This window comes from Ornithodoros turicata, chromosome 1 (genome assembly GCF_037126465.1).
Source record: "Ornithodoros turicata isolate Travis chromosome 1, ASM3712646v1, whole genome shotgun sequence".
NCBI lineage: Eukaryota > Metazoa > Arthropoda > Arachnida > Ixodida > Argasidae > Ornithodoros > Ornithodoros turicata.
Window position 1 is genome coordinate 62,300,977 of NC_088201.1, and position 18,302 is coordinate 62,319,278.

Below are 18,302 nucleotides of genomic sequence, written 5' to 3' on the forward strand. Positions count from 1 at the left end.
TGCTGCTATTTGAGAACCCAAGGAGTCGAATATTCTCCCAGGACGACGAAAGCAGTACGACGGTTTCACAAGGACACTATAGAGAAATGTAGATTGAGTGTATGTGTCACTGCTTGCCCGGTACGTGCATGAAAATTCGATGTTTACATCCAGCACTCTAGACCATGCCGGTAAAGATGAGTCACTATTTATTTACATTTGATTGATTACATTAGCAGTTGTAGCAAAGATAACCAGACTCGTGCACGTTACAATACTGTTCAGGCGTCAGAACGTTTGTCATCAACGCATCATCCAGCGAAGATACACGGGCAAAGTTCCTTTGAAAATTTATCTTCTGTCTGTGCCTCTTCATGTAGTCCGCGCAGTAGACACTGTCTTTACTTAATTTTATGTTGATGGCGAAGATACAGATGGCAAAGCGATGGCGAGTCAAAACAGTGTTAAAACACATCTGTTATAAATGAAATCATTGCTGGCAACAGCTAGAGGAACCACTCACTCTCGCAGTGACTACAAATTAACTTGGGTTTTGTACCTGAAGCCGAATGCGCCTCCAGTGCGGGTGGCGCTAATCCTGTTACTCTCCTCGCTATTCATTAGCAGCGGCGGCGGCTCCTGTCACAGCAAAGTACTCGCTGACGAACACAGAAATCGTTGTCTATGCTTCTATGCTAACTGAAGGACGTCTCCTTGGGTAGACTACATGTACCACGGTCCGCTGTCTCAAGAAAAACTCGAATATCGACCAGTGAACTTGTCGCAGCGCTTCCATGGTCATTACAGGCACTACTGTCAGACACTGAAACTTTGGTGCGCTTTAACTTTTATCGTGCAGGGAAAAAGCCTTAGAGTTTCTGTGCACTCAAATATCATATATAGAAGCATGTGCCTACAAAGTTTGAAGAATTTTTGAGGTGGGGTTTTTTAAATATGATCGCTCAAAAACCGCATTTTTTCAAATGTCACGTGTGACAGCAACCTGGCCTAGACCACTAAATCTGATACCAAATTATAAAGCTCAGTCTCCGCTACACGGCGATACCTTTCTCGTTTCACTAGCATGTACACAGGTGCCGCAAATTGCCGCAAGAATATGAGCAATTCTCGTCGTCGCCACCAACTTTGTGTATTTTTAGCTACAAAATAACAAAATCCCCGCCGGAACTGAACCCAAGCACTAGAAGCCAACATAGCTAACAGTGCGTGGAAAAAAATTCAAAGCCGTGAACGCGTTCGTTGGACAGATATTGAACGCCAAAATCGCTGTGCTTGAAAGTGCCCCGGACCTGCCATATTCTTCCGGATTTTTTTTCTTGGGAACTACGGAAACTAGAGAAAAAACACTTGCTGTTCCCTTCTCAATCTGAGCCAGGCTACAACATATATTTTTTCAATAAAACTTACTAATGGTGCCCGGACCACCTTGCCTGAGTTGAGATGGAATCACCCATTGACACATATTATACCCCGAACATTTTTCAAATTCCGGTAATTTTCTGGGATGCATGAAGTGCAATGGTAAATACAGTATACAGAAATATATACAACAAAACATTTGCAGCACTCCTTTTTAAATAGAAGAGGGCAAAAGCTAGAAGTTATTGTGTAATCCTGAAAACATGATATAATTGGGAAAAAAAATTTGCAAGAATCTGCTCTAAGTGAACGGCAAATGAAGAGCTGAAAAGACCTCCGTTATCCAGCTGTTTCCTCAAAAATGCGGACAACATTAGAAGAACTTCCCAAAAGTTGGAAATGTTCCATAATACAGTGTACAGCTCATAACAGAACTCATTTGTTGATTAATGTACAGCTCACCCATTCATATCGACAAAAGTAACACATGTATAAATTTACCGAGTTCCAGGATACACAAACAGAAGCACTTTCACAGGTGCCAATAAGCTCTTACAATGTGGTTTTACCATATGCACACTGCACCACACAAGACAAGATACCTCAGAGTGACGAAAACGTACTTTCATGTTCTTTCTTCCCGAAGATCACTGCCAGGGCTTCGGCACTGAAGTGCACAGCCGCATTTTCAAGAGCCTCTACCCATCTGAAAGAAAGCGTTCATTCAAGCAGAATTGGGAAAAGAAAACACTGTGCTCGAAACAACCCCTTTTCATAGAATTATTTAATGCACAACCTTAGGATCAACGATTTAATGCACAATTATTTAGGATCGCCTTCAATGCCTATATGCATTTCTGTGCATATCTGTACATAACGAAACACATCACAACAGAAAAACGAACTTAATTGAGCTTTTACTGTAGGCATAAATATATACATCACCCTTTAGGGTTACATTGATCATGTTACTCTCGAACATACTTGTTGCACTCACTTTTCATCATGGTCTTTGTCTAAAAAGTATGAGAGGCTTTCCAGAACTTTTTCTGCATCTTCTGAAAGTTCTTCAGGTGATCCTGCTTGCTTTTTCATTTCATATGCCGTCAAGCTCGGGTCTTTGAAGTACTGAGAAGAAGAATAACAATCATCTTATAAAGACTATGAAGACGTTTCCAAAAAAACTCTACAGTGATTTCGTAGGTTCACCCATTTGGATCTAAGTGAGGACCTGTCGCCATTGTAACAGTTTTTTTTTTTAGATATTTGGTAGGTTCCTATTTCAAATAAGGAATGGAACTCCGACCTCGAGGAGCACGTAAATGGCTGCAACACCTCGTAAGAGCTGTTCATCGTTCCCTTAACCTAATGCCACAATGACCACTTCTAGAACATTGCTACAGTTGTCACTGATAGAGGAAAATCACGATACTATATCAAACAAGATATTACACATGGTTACATGTTTACATCAGCAATGAACATAAATCATAGAATTGCGTTAAGTTTCACATAAAACTGCATCGTGATGCTCTCTACATGATTGCAGTAAAGTAGAAGAAACATTGCATAATTTTACAGCTGTGAAACTTATGTTAACCATATAGCAACAGCACATGCAAACATTTAAAACTGCAATGTTCTTGAAAATTATATTAAAGTTTGTTAACATATTGCACCATGCTACGCAACGCGAATACAGTGGGCACGCAGCCTGAAGAAAACCTGAAACTTATTCCCAATCTGCTAAGATCGTACTCTTTAGCATTTCAATGCAGAGAAAACGTTCGTGGGTTACTAGGCTTACATTAGAAAATGAAAGTGCATCCTTGGAGTTAATTATGTGAGATTTTCGACATTCTATCTGTTTAGTATCAGTATCCAATTCAATCTCAAAACCTGTTCTATCCCCCACGCTATGACATGCACACTGAACTATGTACTGGAATTCGATTGACATAATGGTAACATCATAGGTATACACAAGTATATTTATATACGTATTTTTTTCATATAATTTCAACAATATAAAGATACGTATAATTTCGACTCTGTCTTGCATCAGGTACCCCACAGACCACAATCGTACTATTTTCACATCTCACTTAAACTTTCAAAGCTAGTCACATGATGGTTACCTGGAGAGGAGATAATTCACACTGGAAAGGATCAAAACTAGACATATAGTTCCACGAATCATCTGTCACGTCATAATCCACATCCACCTGCAAAATGCCAAAGTTGAAGAGCATTGCAAATAAACTGAACGCCACTTCTCAAAACCTCTCCTACCATTCCAATTCCACCTTCTCCATCGGAGAGGTAAGCATCTTCCTCACTCGAAATTTCCTCAAATCCAATGTCATCCCCAACAGAAGCCATTCCTTCGCCTCCAGGAACTTCTTCGTCTTCCAGGTCCTGAAACGCATCTGGGGAAGCCTCTGGACTAATCGCTTCGAAAAGGTCGTCATCTTCCAGCCTAGTGTCCATAACGGGCTCCGTAGGAATCACAGTGGTCACCGTCGGAATCGGAGCAGCCATCTTTTCAATGTCCTTGCTTGGTGGCACCTCCTGCTCTACTTCATCTTCTTCCTTTGGTGTTCTTGGACCACGCAGCCCGACATCTTCTGGAGGTGTGCGAGGCGGAGTACGTGGAGGGGTTCGAGGCGACATTCTCGGCGGAGGCGTTCTCGAAGGAGGGCTCCGTGGTCTCGAAGGTGCCGGTCTCCGCGGGTCCACAACGCGGATTGCCTCACCCCGAATAGGTTCTGCACGGATGACTTCCCCTCGAACAGGTTCACTGCGTGCAGGTTCTCCGCCCCTTGCCCCTCTACGGTCTGTCAAGTCCTCCGCTTCACGTTCCTTCTGTGGTAGCGGCTCCCTCCTCTGTGGCTTAACGTCTTCCCTCTGGATAGGCGGTGGAGTATAACGCTCTTGAGAATCTGGCCGGAGGTGCTGCGCTGTAGTGTGCTGGACTGAAGAAGACTGTTTCAACGTCACATGTTGCATCTGCTGCACAGGGATTTGTTGAGGAACATGAGCAGCCGCTCGCGGTGGGGGATAGTTCATGGGCATTCCGCCCTGTGGGGCCACCTGCGCTGGTGGACCCCGTTCATATTCTCGACGCAGGGCTTCACTTTCTGGAGTCCACATTTTGGGAGGAAAGGTTGGTGGGGAAGTGTACTGAGCAGAGAATGCAGGCCGTGGGTCATTATAGGTACAGATTGCCACGGGCCTGCGCTGATCAACATGCTCAGGTTGGTGCCGCTGTGGAGGGTGTGTGTGAGACTCGATCGTGACCGGGGTCGCTTCAGGAGCAGACGTCGACGGATGAGACTGCCAATCATGAGGCGCACTAGGCACTGGTTCGGTGGAAGGGGGTGGACGCTCAAACTCCTGCGGCCTAGACGGTTCTGGGCCTGTTGAAGACAGAAAGAAGTAACGTAACTGCTTTTAGACTTTAAACTTTTAGCTACTCTGACAACTCTACCCTGATACTCTAGCAAAACTAAGGGGCGGTTCAATCAAAATTTTGTCCGACTTCAATGCTCCGTCAAAGAGTGCAAGAGCCATGATGAATATACCATGAAAGTGCTGAGCATTTCACACAAAATTATTGAACTGCCCATTCGTTTGCAGTCATACCAGAAGGACATCGACCACTGAGACCACAGTAACAGAAACAGGTAGGTGTATACACAGCAACACTGAAACGTGTTTTTACTGATACAACAAGGCACATGTCAATATTCTGCCAACAGACAAATGGACACCAGAAAGACGAGAACAGAACTACGTTCAGGTGCATGTGACAAGCAGATCTTAGAGAAGGAGCACCCAAACGGTTGGTTGTTTATTCAAAATGTATGTGTCACTAGAGAAAGGCGTACAAGTGTGATTTCTAAGATAATAAAAAAAAAGGTGAATGTGTATCCTCCGTGTCCAGTCATCTCAATGTCAATGATATGTCAACTGGTTTTGTATCACCCTTCAAAGGCAAAACATACACATATCAACACATGGGGCAAGGTGCAGCTGTATGAGCTTTCCAGTGAACAAATAGATGCTGATGAATGCTCACTTTCAACACTTACAGATACCTTTATGAGAACAGCATAGGTATGCTGCTGTTCAACGAGCTGGCAGCCACTTCACACATTTCACTTCGCAGTTCACGTTCATCATTAGAACACTCTTCCAAACACAGAGGCACATTGAAAACATAACCAGTTTAATATTCACTGTAAATGTCATGTGTAAGTGCTGCACAAGTGGAGCTTCCTTGACTACCATGGAAACACAGAAATGCTACCGTCACCAGAGGAAACCTTGTGTTTGTGAACTGTAAAATCGCACCTCATATGAGCTGGCGCAAAACAGCTCTTCCTCGAAGCACAGGCAGTGGAAAAGGAAAGGATGGAATCTGATGCTAGGCTAGACAAGGCTTCACCAAAATGCCACAGCGTTAGTCGGGAGCGTGTGTAAGGAGCAGTTTGGATGAGGCCACGCCCGGGAATGACTATGACACATCAGAGATGAAATGATGCATCTAAAATATCACTAAAAGTCCCTTACCATCGCTGCTATTTACAACGTCCAACCAGGATGCTACCATAGAGCAGAGTTTCCACTTGGATTTGGGAATACCATCCTTCACTGCACAAGAAAAGAAAAAGAGAAGAGGGCAACCTTCAGTTGTCGCCACGTGTACTATTGAGATAGGTATCACCTCTCAGCTCTCGTATTGCAAAACTGCTCTTAGCCCGACTACACATTACGGACAAAGAGGTTAGGTCTTTGACACTCCTAGCTTGGTAACAAACAGATGACTGGACTATGATTCTGTAGCCTCTATTTTTTTTATTATTATAATAATGTTATTGTGCGTAGCACCGCAGGTACACCAATGGCGTAGTGACGTGAGGACGCCACCAACTTGGCGGAAGGGAACAAGTGACTTAGACACACAGTCTTCCACGACGAACATTGAATATGGTGTGCCGTGTACCAAGATTGCGGTGCATGTTAAAGAATCCTCACCAGATTAATCCGCTTCTGTGGCGTCGCTCACGATCATAGTTGTCTCGTGACGTAAAGCCACAAATTAGCGAATTAGCTGATAACTATAAATTACGCAGGCCTCAAAAAGAATGAGTTTCTATGGCTACTCTCAATAAACAGTATATGATTATTTCATTGTTGGTAAGCAGCAGAAAACAGACAGCAGGACTGCACAAGTGGGATAAAAAAATTTCTCTACAACTCTCCAAAGCATTCTTAAAATTGGGGCAATGTTACATTATTAAGTATTCCTCAGTCCTCCGATTTGAACAGATTTCTCTTGCAGTTCTAGAATACTGGTGGCATGGGAATGGCACATAAACTAAATGAAAAATGAAACAAAAAATATACACAGATCTCCAAACTAGGTATGTGAGAAGTACTAGACAATGGGATAAAAACGAAATTACCACATTGACTCAAAGTACTCATATGCCTTAGTCTAAAAAGATGTGGAGAAAGAGAAAAAGCTTAAAGCTCGTGTAAGCTCCTATGAAGCTTTTTGGTTGCTTCATTTCTAGACGTACCTTCTCCAATGCACACTGACTGCGTTTAATCTCAAGAACTTCAGTGTGTCCTTTCAGGCTTATGCAACCCAAAAGCATTCTTGCACTTACGTTCAGTGATAGTACAACACCAAACATGCTTTAGCAAATAAGCTTGTTGAGAACCTCTGCTTTTCCCTTTACTGTGGGCTAACAATGGGGAAGTAGCTAAATCGCTCAGATTTGACAAAGTAGCAGTGCTGTTAGCAAATTTATTTTTATTCGTGTAGTTAATGACAGGAAATATCGATGCAACTGAGGAAGCATGACGAAATGTTCCAGAACTAATTTAGGGGCAGCCCAGTCATAGAGACAAGCTTGAAGACTGCCAATATGTGGTATTTTATGATCTTACAATTTTCTACAATGCAAATATTTCAAACTTTGCATGTCATTATCTGGATGTAAATTTATAACCCTACTTCGCACTTCTTCCACTCTGCACACGGTTCTCATGAAGTAACAAAAAGACAGGGCTCGACGAAAGCATTCACAACCCACGAAGAAAACCTGGAAACAACTCCCACTCTTTCATATACAGCAAAACCGCAATGATAATAGGAATGGTGTATGCATGAATGTTTCCGTCACTGTAAAACCAGATCTGAACATGGGCAATAAGGGCAGAAAGCGTGTTTCTCTTTAGCTTGTGTATTTCTTGCAACATTCACTCAGGACATGAGGTCACATCAAATGTAACCTCGTATCAGTTAAGTTGGTTGGGTCAGATTTCCCCTATGAACCAGCCACACAGCATACCAGGTTGGCAAACGGTTTAATCTTGCTCCCTCGAGCATCCAGACAAGAATAATCTTCCCCGTGCCGCCAGCACGCTTCACAGTTCACCACGCTCCTCACGTCACTCATTCCTTGGCGTGGCTCTCTTTCTCGTCGTCCAGCACTCAATGACGTGGATGACGTAACCAGAGCGTCAAACCTAAACATTTTTCGGTTTGTTTCGGGTTCGGGTTCGGTCATAAAGGTTCGGTTCCGGTTCAGCTCCAGAGTTCACATATATCGGTTGGATTAACCGGTTCAGAGGCTGTAAACCGGTTCGGAACCGGTTCCAGGTTCTAATATGCTACAAAATTATAGGTAGCCACTAAAAATGATACAAGATCTCTTAGTTACGTTTTTTATGCATTTATTTCTGTTTTTCGACCAACAGGACAGGACCCCCTTTCATCCCTTCCCCGAGCAACGTGCCGCCAATCTAAGCAGGCAGACTGCTCGAATCCCTACATCACCCCCCCCACACACACACCAACCCGAACTGAACCGGTATCCCGAACCGGTAACTGAAGTTTTTATATCGGTTCGGTTCAGGTTCAGCTCCGAGATGGCGCTAGTAATTACAGTTCAGTTCCGGTTCAGTTCCAGCTAAAAATTACGGGTAATTCCGGTTTTTGGTTTTCGGTTCGGTTCGGCACTCTGGACGTAACAGTATCTACAATGAGTTAGCATTACACAATATTTTAACAGTTCGTCAAGGTGATTCCATCACTGGTCGGCTTATATGTCCCGGGATAGTGGTACTGAAAATTGCTTAGAGTGCTCCACTTACTAGAAAACACTCCATTACTCCGCCACTGCTACTTGTAAGCCACAAGGAACGGTACGTATAGTAGCTGTACACTAGCATACTACAGCAAACTATAATAGCCACGTGGTAGACTTCTCGTGATTCTCGAGACGTCCTTTCACAGTATTCTTTTTCACGAGACTTTGAGAAAAGTGCGGCCTGCACAGCAAATGCTTTCACTCAGTTCATGTGGCTTACTTTGTTGTAGTGGATGCTGTTTAAAACGGGACATTTTGAAGTAAGTTTGGAAGATTATTACTGCATTTCTTCATTTTTGCTTTTAGAAAATTGTTATGTCCTTATCTTCTGCCCTTTTGTGCCGACCTCATCAGTAACATCTGAACCGTGCTGACTGCTGAATATTTTTCACTTCACCAAAACGAAATAGTGATGACAGTGAGCCAAAAGCAATGTCCTGCTGGCTGCAGAAGTGCTGAAAGAATGCAAATTTCCCAATGAGGTTCTGCAAGTGGTTTGCGCCATTCATACAACTTGCGTTCCAAACCACAAAGTCGAAAATTGCAACTAACAATCGTTTGCCACAATTTGTAACATCACCCTCAGTACATAGGGCATTTCACCTAACGTGATAAAAAATCGTATTAAAAAAAATTACTTATCTGAACACCATGGGGTCAACGTTATTTATATCGGGGGACATTTTGCCATTACTTGTGTGCACTTTTATTAAGTTTAATTTGTGAGAAATTGATGTTTCATACAATAATTTTCAGAAAAGTAGATTTTGCAATACAATTTTTTAACACGCGAGGTGAAATGCCCTGCATATATTTTTGCAGTGTCACAACCTCATACGACCGAATGTCTGCCTTTAAAATATTTTTAGCATAATCCAAAAAATCCAAAATCCAAAAATCCAAAATTTGAGAGCAGCACAACTGAATCTACTGGCACGTAACGGTGCCAGATAGTCATGACTAGAGACCGGATTTTCATGCAAATGCATATTTTTTCCTGAACATGGTTTACATTGGGGGTGACATGAAAGCACATTTGAGCCTTGCCCCAAACGATTTGCGTATGTTTTAAGTGCATGTAAATGCATATTTCATACGTTGCTGCATATTTTGCGTTTTTGCTGCATATTTCCTCGCTCATCAGATATGACTTATCGATCTGAACGATATTTTGCATTGCAATGCGCCGATTAGACACTCGGCACCGTGCAGTCTGCTGCGATTCCTTCCCTGCGGGAACAGACTCCACTCTGGCTGTGCTGAACGCAGCTTGTGCCTTCTCTGGGTGACACAGAGAGTATAATGCGCTCTCTTCTCTGGTGCATCCCGTGCGTCTGCCGCTTTTACGTCGTGTCCTTACGATGCCGAGACCTAAGCCATCAATTTCATGCCTCTACAAGAGATGGACGACAGAGAATCCAGATTTGTGCACAGGCGGAAAAATATTATTCTGCAAGATTTGCGAGAAGGAGGTAAGAAAGGAGCGTACATGGAACGTTCAACTATAGACAAGCAACACTTAAGTTTCATCCCTTGACGTTTACAAGGCTTCGGCTTTCATGCATTGGAGAGGATTACGAACGAGAATCTCTCAAGCAACTATGCGTAAATGGGGCTCGCATTGCGACGCAATGTCCGCGAGACGCTTATTAATGACGCAAAATCAAGGTCGTTCCTTAGTATTTACTTCACAGATATTCATTGCCACTGCTGTTTATGTCTCCTGACTCATTCTTTCTTTTTTTCTGTCTCTTATAGGTCAATGCAGAGAGGAAGCTGCAAGTGGACCAGCATGTGAGATTGCAGTGCCACATTTCTGAAAAGGCAAAGAGGAGCAGGACTTCACAACCGCTACTTGCCAACGCTGTGAGCTCACGCCCTGAGTTTGACGAATTTTGTGCGGACCCCTCTGAAGCCTTTGTCACGGCTAATATTCCGTGGTGCAAACTCGAAAACCCGACGCTAACAAAATGCCTTGAGAAGTATACTCACAGGAAGATACCAGCAGAGTCAACTCTCTGCAAGAATTACCTGCCTCTTTTGTACGAGAAAGCCGTGAACGAAATAAGGTCTTCTGTTGGAAACGGCCCAGTGTGGGCTGTTGCAAATGAGATGACGGACGGTTGCGGTCACTACGTAGCACATCTTGTTGTTGGAAAACTTGATGAAAATCAAATGTCCAGGCCTTATCTGCTTGCGAGGCGAACACTTGAGAAAACAAACCATGGCACTGTAGCTAGATTCGTAAACGATGCTCTCAAGCTACTCTGGCCAGATGGGGGCGGAGAGAACTTTAGGATATTTTACACAGATGCAGCTGCGTACATGATAAAGGTTGCTGACACCCTGAAGGTTTTCTATCCAAACCTCGTGCACGTAACGTGTTTGGCGCACGGCCTCAACTGCATGGCAGAGGAAGTTAGGGGGCTCTACCCACTCATCAATAAGATGGTGTCAGTCGTTAAGAAAATTTTTGTGAATGCCCCAAGTCGAAGAGAAACATACCCAGCAATGATGCCAGACGTTCCCCTGCCCCCTAAACCTGTTGTCACAAGATGGGGCACCTGGTTGGAGGCAGTCGATTTCTATGTTACTCCCTTCGACCACTTGAAGGACGGGGTGAACACGTTCAGTTCCGAGGACAGCAGCGCTGTCAGAGAAGCACAAGTGCTCTTTGAAAACCCAGTGCTAGCTGTGGAGGTACAGTTAATGAAAACTCATTACGTCTTCCTTGCGCGAGTCATCCGGAAGCTTGAAACGGGAGGCCTTGGAATCCTTAGATGTGGTGAAAGGTGTACGCGAGGAGCTCGCAAAAATTACCAGTCCAGTCGGCGCAAAGGTTGTTAGAAAATTTGACGCCGTGCTACAAAAGAATCCTGAATTTTCCGTTCTCCGAGTGGTCGGCGATCTGTTTGCTCCGGTTCCTAACGCCACCCTACCGGAGGTTGTGCCCGCACACCTACTTTCAGCCTTCAAGCATGCTCCACTCACAATGTACGACGTAGAGAGGTAATTTTCCAACTATAACAACGTTTTGACTGACAGGTGCAAGAACTTCACTCCAGGCAATATTGAACGGTATCTGGTGGCAAACATTTTCTTCAACAGTTCCGATCATTGAAACACGGCCTTGTATTATATTTTCTGAATATCCCACTTTGGTTATCTTTCACTGTAACCCCAACATATACAGTTAAATAAAAAGGACATTTACATTTAGAAACCACTCATCTCGGCGGCGGTGTCCAAGATCGGTTCATATACGGCTCAAGTTTTTACAGCATATACGACACATTTTTACTGCATGTTGTGACCAGGTTTAGTGCATAGTTGCATGCATATTTCATTACTTTTTAGCGCATATAAATCTGGTCTCTAGTCATGACAAAATATAACACTGCTCACATTGCTGTGGTTCCCTTTTTTTTTTTTTTATGTATGTCTTTTGGACACAGTACAGACAAATCAACCAATAGTCCCATAGTTCCGCCAACATTATTTTCAGTGACACAAAAGGAGGTCTGCCCAAAGTTATCGGCCGTGCAGTCACACCACACTTTATCCATAATAAGGCAATTCACAGAGCGGCTGACTGGCCTCGCCTTGTGAGGCTGACAACACCGCACCCATGTACTTGCTCAAGTGGGCGTCCACAGCCTAACTTGCTGTCATTTTGATATTTTTGCATTGAAATTTGCATACTTTTGCGCTATATCTAACAACTTTGTTGCTCAAGTGCCAGCTCCACACTTCGAAAAGGCAAAGTTTATTTTTCCAATAAAGGAACAGGCAATTTTTTTCTTTTGAATCTGTTGAAAATGCAGAGGTATGTTTTGTATAAAATAAAACCAATTTTCAGCAGACATTACAATATAATCCAACAGCAATATAGTTTTTGTTCTCTTTTAAAGTTAAATTTTGAAGACCTCCAGGTAGGCAGGCCCTGCAGAATGACATTATCACTATGTTCTACGCTCAATTTTCTCCATTCATAATACCCAACTTACACCCAGCATATTTCAACCCCCCCCCCCAAAAAAAGTGTAGAATAGCAGAATACTGGATATATAGACATAACAAGCCAAAGCAGAACACAGTTACTGTAAAAAAATGCTGATGTGAAACAGATGACACACGAGGCTGGTTCACAAATACTGCAATGGTTTGGCACACCACTCAGTCAAATAGGCAAATGTTTCCCACTGCTCCGAAGTCAAAGGGAAGTAGACCAGCAAATCGAGACACATGCTGCAGAAAACCTGAACTTCACAGTTTAACACCGGAATCTCTCAATTACTTGCAGCACAAATGGAAACTATGTCATCAAGGGCAAGCATATCTTGATAGGCCTGGTGTCCTCTGCCTAGACTTCCCTTCCTTTGCACGTTCATATTTCATAAATTTCTGCTTTTTAGCAAGTTTGATATGTTTTCTGTGCAATAAACAGAAAGAAAAGACACACACACACACACACACAATGCTCCCCATGAGGAGTTCACAAAAGAAGTACAGAAGAAATTCCCTCTGTGCACAAAACTTATACAGTCAGTTTTGACATAGAACTTAGATCTTTGCGACTCTTTATGCAGCTGACACTTAGGAAATTATATGTTACGGGTTGGTGTAGGGTTAAATTAACCAAATTAATGCAATCAATTCAATTAATTGGATAAACTTAATTCGATTATGTTAATGAGTTAATTAAGCTTTAGTTAATTTAACTAATATAAAAAAATTAATCATCTCAATTAAAAGTTGCCAAAGTAAATTCTACGCCCAAAACCTCGAGGGCCTCTCCAATAAGGAGAGCCCCCCTGTACTTTTTTTACACTTTTTCTTCCACATTATGCAACTTTACTTTTCTATGGATTACCCTACATATTACATAGCAGCGAAGCCATGTGTGGGTCAGGAAGAACAAAAAGGACATTTTCTAAATATTTGAGGGAGGGAGTGATTTTGGGTCGCACATCTGAGACATGATGCAAGTTTGAAAGAACACAAAAAATGACACGCGAGATTATGCGAGATGGCGGCAGAGACTTACACTTGTTTGGCAGTGCTGTGTGAGGTGGTGGCGGAGGAGGCGGGGATGAGGGCTCCCGCACCACTTTGTTGATGACACCGTACACGGCCAACGTGATAGCACTATACCAGCCACGAAGCACGAGGCCGTCTGTTGGTATCTGTCATGGCAAGAGATCACACATTAGGGGAGTGCCGTATGCCATTTGCCAATGTATAGCATGCACCCTGGGCGTGAGAATACCGGCACTCTTAGTGCACGGGAAATGTAAGCTCAAAATCACCAGTGTCCACACTAATCAAAGTACATGTGTCTAGTGCAAGTACCGTTTATTACATCCATCACAAACACAATGTTTACTTGAAGCCGTGAAAGTGTGATCTAACAGAATCAATGTCAATGTCTATTATTACTCATTTTATACGGCATATCCTTAGGAACGCCTCTTCTGGGAAAAACTCGACGCATAACGTACACTGCCTCCTCGGGACACTTTTACAACGCGTAACGTGCGCATTACACACTGAAAAATATGGAAGCTTCTAGTGAGCAGATTCATTTGAATACTTTTTTTTTTTAATCTACACCCATTGTTAGTTTTCTGCAGCACATTAAAAACAGAGGTGAAGCAGCAGACAAGAAATACTACAGTAGAGCATGTGATAAGTGTTAGGACTAGTATTTAAAAAATATGCAGTGAACACTACTACTTGTAACTGGCCATGTGGTCCATAAATTGTTTTAATTACAATATGATTTTCCAATGTTATAATAATATATAATTATACCAGTATGTTTATATTTCACCAAGACAAGTGTGGTGAGCCCTTAAAACATAATAATATTATAACATAATTATAATAATATATAATTATACCAGTATGTTTATATATTACCAAGACAAGTGTGGTGAGCCCTTAAAATGTACCAACCTGCCCAGTTCTTTAATTTGTTTAGCCCACACTTGTCTAGATCACACGCAAGGAAATGAAGGTCACTGAAGTGTTAATGGTTCCCTGACTGAATCAAATAGCTCCTGAACTTATCCCTTATTTAACTATCACTAGGCGCTCTGACTTGTTATTACGTGACATATTAGTCACTCACTCACTGTGTGCAAGTAAGAGCTGAGCAAGACAAACTTACCCTTTTGGTGATGAACTGAATTTCAGCATTCTGTCTGTATTCGAAACTACCAGAGAAAAAAAGAATAGTATGTATTGAGACACTTTTTCTCAATGCTCTTAACAGGTTTTTCTGTAAAACATCTTCAATAGGCAGCTGCAAGCAGTGCAGAATACAGAATGTTAATAGGAGCAAGAAAAATAAATGCACTCACACATGTCAATACTGCAAGATCCTTAATGTTTCCAAGCAACTAATTTGGGGGAATTTCATGAACCGGAAAATTCACAAATTTTAAGGACACGCAAATTTTTTAAGCAAAAGTTTTGACACTTCGAAAGCTATGCTGCAATTGCAGACTTTATTTTCACAGTTGACTATACAGGTTACTATATTTGTATTCAACCCAAGAACGGCACAAAATGTAGTCTGTCAACCCTGACAGAGTTACTTTTTATAAATTCTGTGTTAGCACCGCAAAGCAATTGTGGCTATAAACTGCTAGAGGCGGCATAAAGACGTGGCCCGGATTGGAGCGCGGTCACTCCCGTAAGCGTAATGACATCACCGGTGAAATTCTTCCTCCTCCTCCTTGTTCAGTGAGTTGAGTGGGAACGCGTGCTAATGTTCAGACTTCTTTACTTTATTTATTTATTTATTTATTTTCTAAGAAAAATATTGCATACAGAACATTTTTTTGTGCTAGTTGTCAAGTCAAGTCGCATCCTTTCATAACGAGTCAGAAACAGAAAATCTTTGAGGTAGTGTTCTGGGCTCCTCTAAAAGCCAACAAATAAGAATCATGCCATGCAATCCTGCAGCTGTGCAGAACTACTGTAAAACCCTTTAATTTCGCGACGTCGATGTTTCACGAATCAGGCACGGCGCACATATTCACAGCAACTAAATCTTGTGTACTGTGGATGCAAAAATTTGTGGCTTAACTGGCTTACATCGTGATAAGCCCGGGACTGCCCCTAGCACGTATGATAAAACTGACATTCCACATGCTTGGGCTGCAAAGCAGTTCAAATGCTTACCAGTAACTTTTACAACTAACCGTGAAGCATAGTTTTCGAAGTATCAAAACTCACTCGACATTTTCACAAAACTCCCGAAAATTAAGGGCCCGCGAACAATAAGCGTTTCACAGTATTTCACGCAGCATGGAGACCCCAATCACGTGTGAGGTTGTTGAACCGGAAGTAATCATTTGCGATTATTTCTTCACTCCAAAGACGATCGTAAGAAATTCAAAATGACAGATGCGACCCATGGGCCATTCCATCTCAAATGTGTAGTGCCTACTTCAGTTCAGTGTTTGGAAATGTCCCTGCCACTGCATGGAGCTGTGCAGAACTGAAGAGGATTAAGCAACCTTTATGGGCTTAGCTTCACTGAAATTTTTTTGGGTACAAGAAAAGGTGCTTGTTCCAGAATTTACTGTGGTACAGCAAACTTCTATGACCAGTTTTGTAGTTTGGCAGGCACCACTCAGTCGCTGTACTAAATGAATTGTGGTAAGACTAACTCAAATGGCACATTCACGTAACATGATGTGAATTGTTATGTTGGATGGAATGACTTCCTGAAGAAAAGTTTGAACACTGTAGACAACAGTGCAGAACGTATTCCTTTTTCTTTTCTTTTCTGTGAGTGTACGATCACTACAACAATCAATCTGAGTGCAGTTTTGATAATAAAGAGTGTCCTGGACTACCTTGAAGCTCCATAATGCTACAGCATAAATGTGCACCTTGCATTGGGTGCGTTCCAAAACAAACTCTCAGGTAACTGCTGGTCACATGGCAGAGTTGTACCATGTCACCAAGAGAGTAGAGGATCTTCAGGTAGGTTGTGGAACGGGCACGAGTACGCCTCATGGTGAAAGTGGCACAAGCAGACAGCAGTGACATTTTCGAAGACATCTTCTTCTTCAATGACAGCAATGATGACACGTTGAGCTTGCGATAGGGTAATGATGATGTGAAATTTCTGTGGCAAATTGCAGCGGGTCAGCAGTTGCAGAATGGAAAATTTGTGGCCACAGTAGGGAGACAGTTCCTTATATGACGAGAGCCGTGCTTATTGAAGCGTATGCTTCCTTTGGGACCCAAACGTGTAATCCCAGTGTAATTTGCCAAGCTCATGCGTGTAATGTATGTGGTCCAGCACTTGCTGCTCCAAAGAAAAGCAGCATGTCGCATAGACCAGTCGAGATGAGCCACAGAAGACGACAGCTCTGACGTCACTACTCTACCTATCCCAGCCTCATTAAGAGCAGCGTGAGTCACTCTGGAATTACTACCCTCGTTTAGGAGAGTTGTTTCAGAAACGCGGGTCATCACATCAACAACTTGGTTTTGGGACGCAGCAATTATTATAATTTGTCAAATCCTACTCACATTGCCCTACACGTTTGTTTATCCTAAGTCCCCTTTGCTGGACCTCACAAACATCACAGTGGCAAGTTCCACTTGTGTTCACTATGATTATACCATCCCAATAATAGCAGTAATCTTACGAAACGTAACGTTGCCATAGAAATGACTGTGTGCGATTACAATCTTTAACAAAACATGCTCTTATATACAATCCCAATACAATATTCTAGTGCAGTACTTTTTATACAATGCATAAAAAGCACTCCACATAAACATGCTGCCAGAGTAACTTTGAGGGAACCTTATAGAAGAGAGACTTTTTTTTTTCATTCTCTTGCCAAAGGTACCTATAATTCGATACAATCTAGACCTGCATACCTTCCTAGACGCTCAAAGGTGCTTGCGTTTCTCTTGCTCAGGTCATTCACGAAGAAATCCACTTGAAATTGTGAAGGATTTGTAGCTCTGAAGAAATAATACTCGTTAATGACATAGAACCTCTCAGAAATTTGCCAACTTCTGCCTTGTATCTACTCACCCAAGTCTATGGCCACCAGGAAAGTCTGCCTGAACACGAGCACCCAAAGGGATAATTCGTATCTCGTGAATGTACACCGGCTTTGGGAACTGCACCAGGTCTAAGTTGGTGTCCTGTTAAAACATCATTTTCACGTGGTTAGTGTCATTCGCCACATTATAAAGCCTGCACGAACGAGTTCATACAATCCAATAACCGCAGTAGGACGAATGTGTTGCTTTCTATGCAAATCAAGAAGAGAGCATACGCTTTGAATCGGTAACATGAACTCGGTAGCTACAACTTGCACTTTGAATAATATCAGTTTCCTTCAATCTTGGCAATGTCCGTACCTCGTTGCTTTCGTGGGAGAAAGTGTCAAAAAACAGCAGTTCACAGGCATCAGACATGATTGTTAAATCGTAAAATCGTCTAAAATATCAACACTTGACAACCACAAGAAGAAATAAGAGGCGCCATTTTTTTCATCGTGTGATGTAAATTCCCCCGTTATTTACGGTGTAGTATTACGCGAAGTGAACAAAGAAAATAGTTTGTAGGCGTTTTGGTGTTTAAGCTTACATTATACATTATAGTAAACAAACCTTCGTTGTATAAGATTTTCAACATCTAGTTCAATAATATGATCTTTGTGTGCGTGTATATGCGTTTATTTCGGTAAATTAACTTTGGACCACTGGGATTCCCACAGGAGATAAGCCGGC

The 18,302-nt window shown here is 42.3% G+C and overlaps 1 protein-coding gene across 3 annotated transcripts in view; it reads right to left on the minus strand.

The window, feature by feature from the left end:
* The window catches only part of LOC135378300 (protein virilizer homolog), a 70,768-nt gene extending 52,686 nt beyond the window's left edge, over positions 1-18,082 (minus strand). For 2 of the 3 annotated variants that reach the window (XM_064611293.1, XM_064611292.1), the window contains exons 1-10: positions 17,931-18,082; positions 17,599-17,711; positions 17,439-17,525; positions 14,698-14,743; positions 13,573-13,711; positions 5,935-6,015; positions 3,652-4,778; positions 3,498-3,584; positions 2,357-2,487; positions 1,983-2,065 (exon numbers count right to left, since the gene is read on the minus strand). In XM_064611293.1, coding sequence (XP_064467363.1) covers positions 1,983-2,065; positions 2,357-2,487; positions 3,498-3,584; positions 3,652-4,778; positions 5,935-6,015; positions 13,573-13,711; positions 14,698-14,743; positions 17,439-17,525; positions 17,599-17,711; positions 17,931-17,987 — 1,951 coding nt within the window. In that variant the 5' untranslated portion in view covers positions 17,988-18,082. The remainder of the gene's footprint in view (positions 1-1,982; positions 2,066-2,356; positions 2,488-3,497; positions 3,585-3,651; positions 4,779-5,934; positions 6,016-13,572; positions 13,712-14,697; positions 14,744-17,438; positions 17,526-17,598; positions 17,712-17,930) is intronic. The other variant, XM_064611294.1, reaches the window with a different exon arrangement.
* Positions 18,083-18,302: the final 220 nt, after the last annotated feature.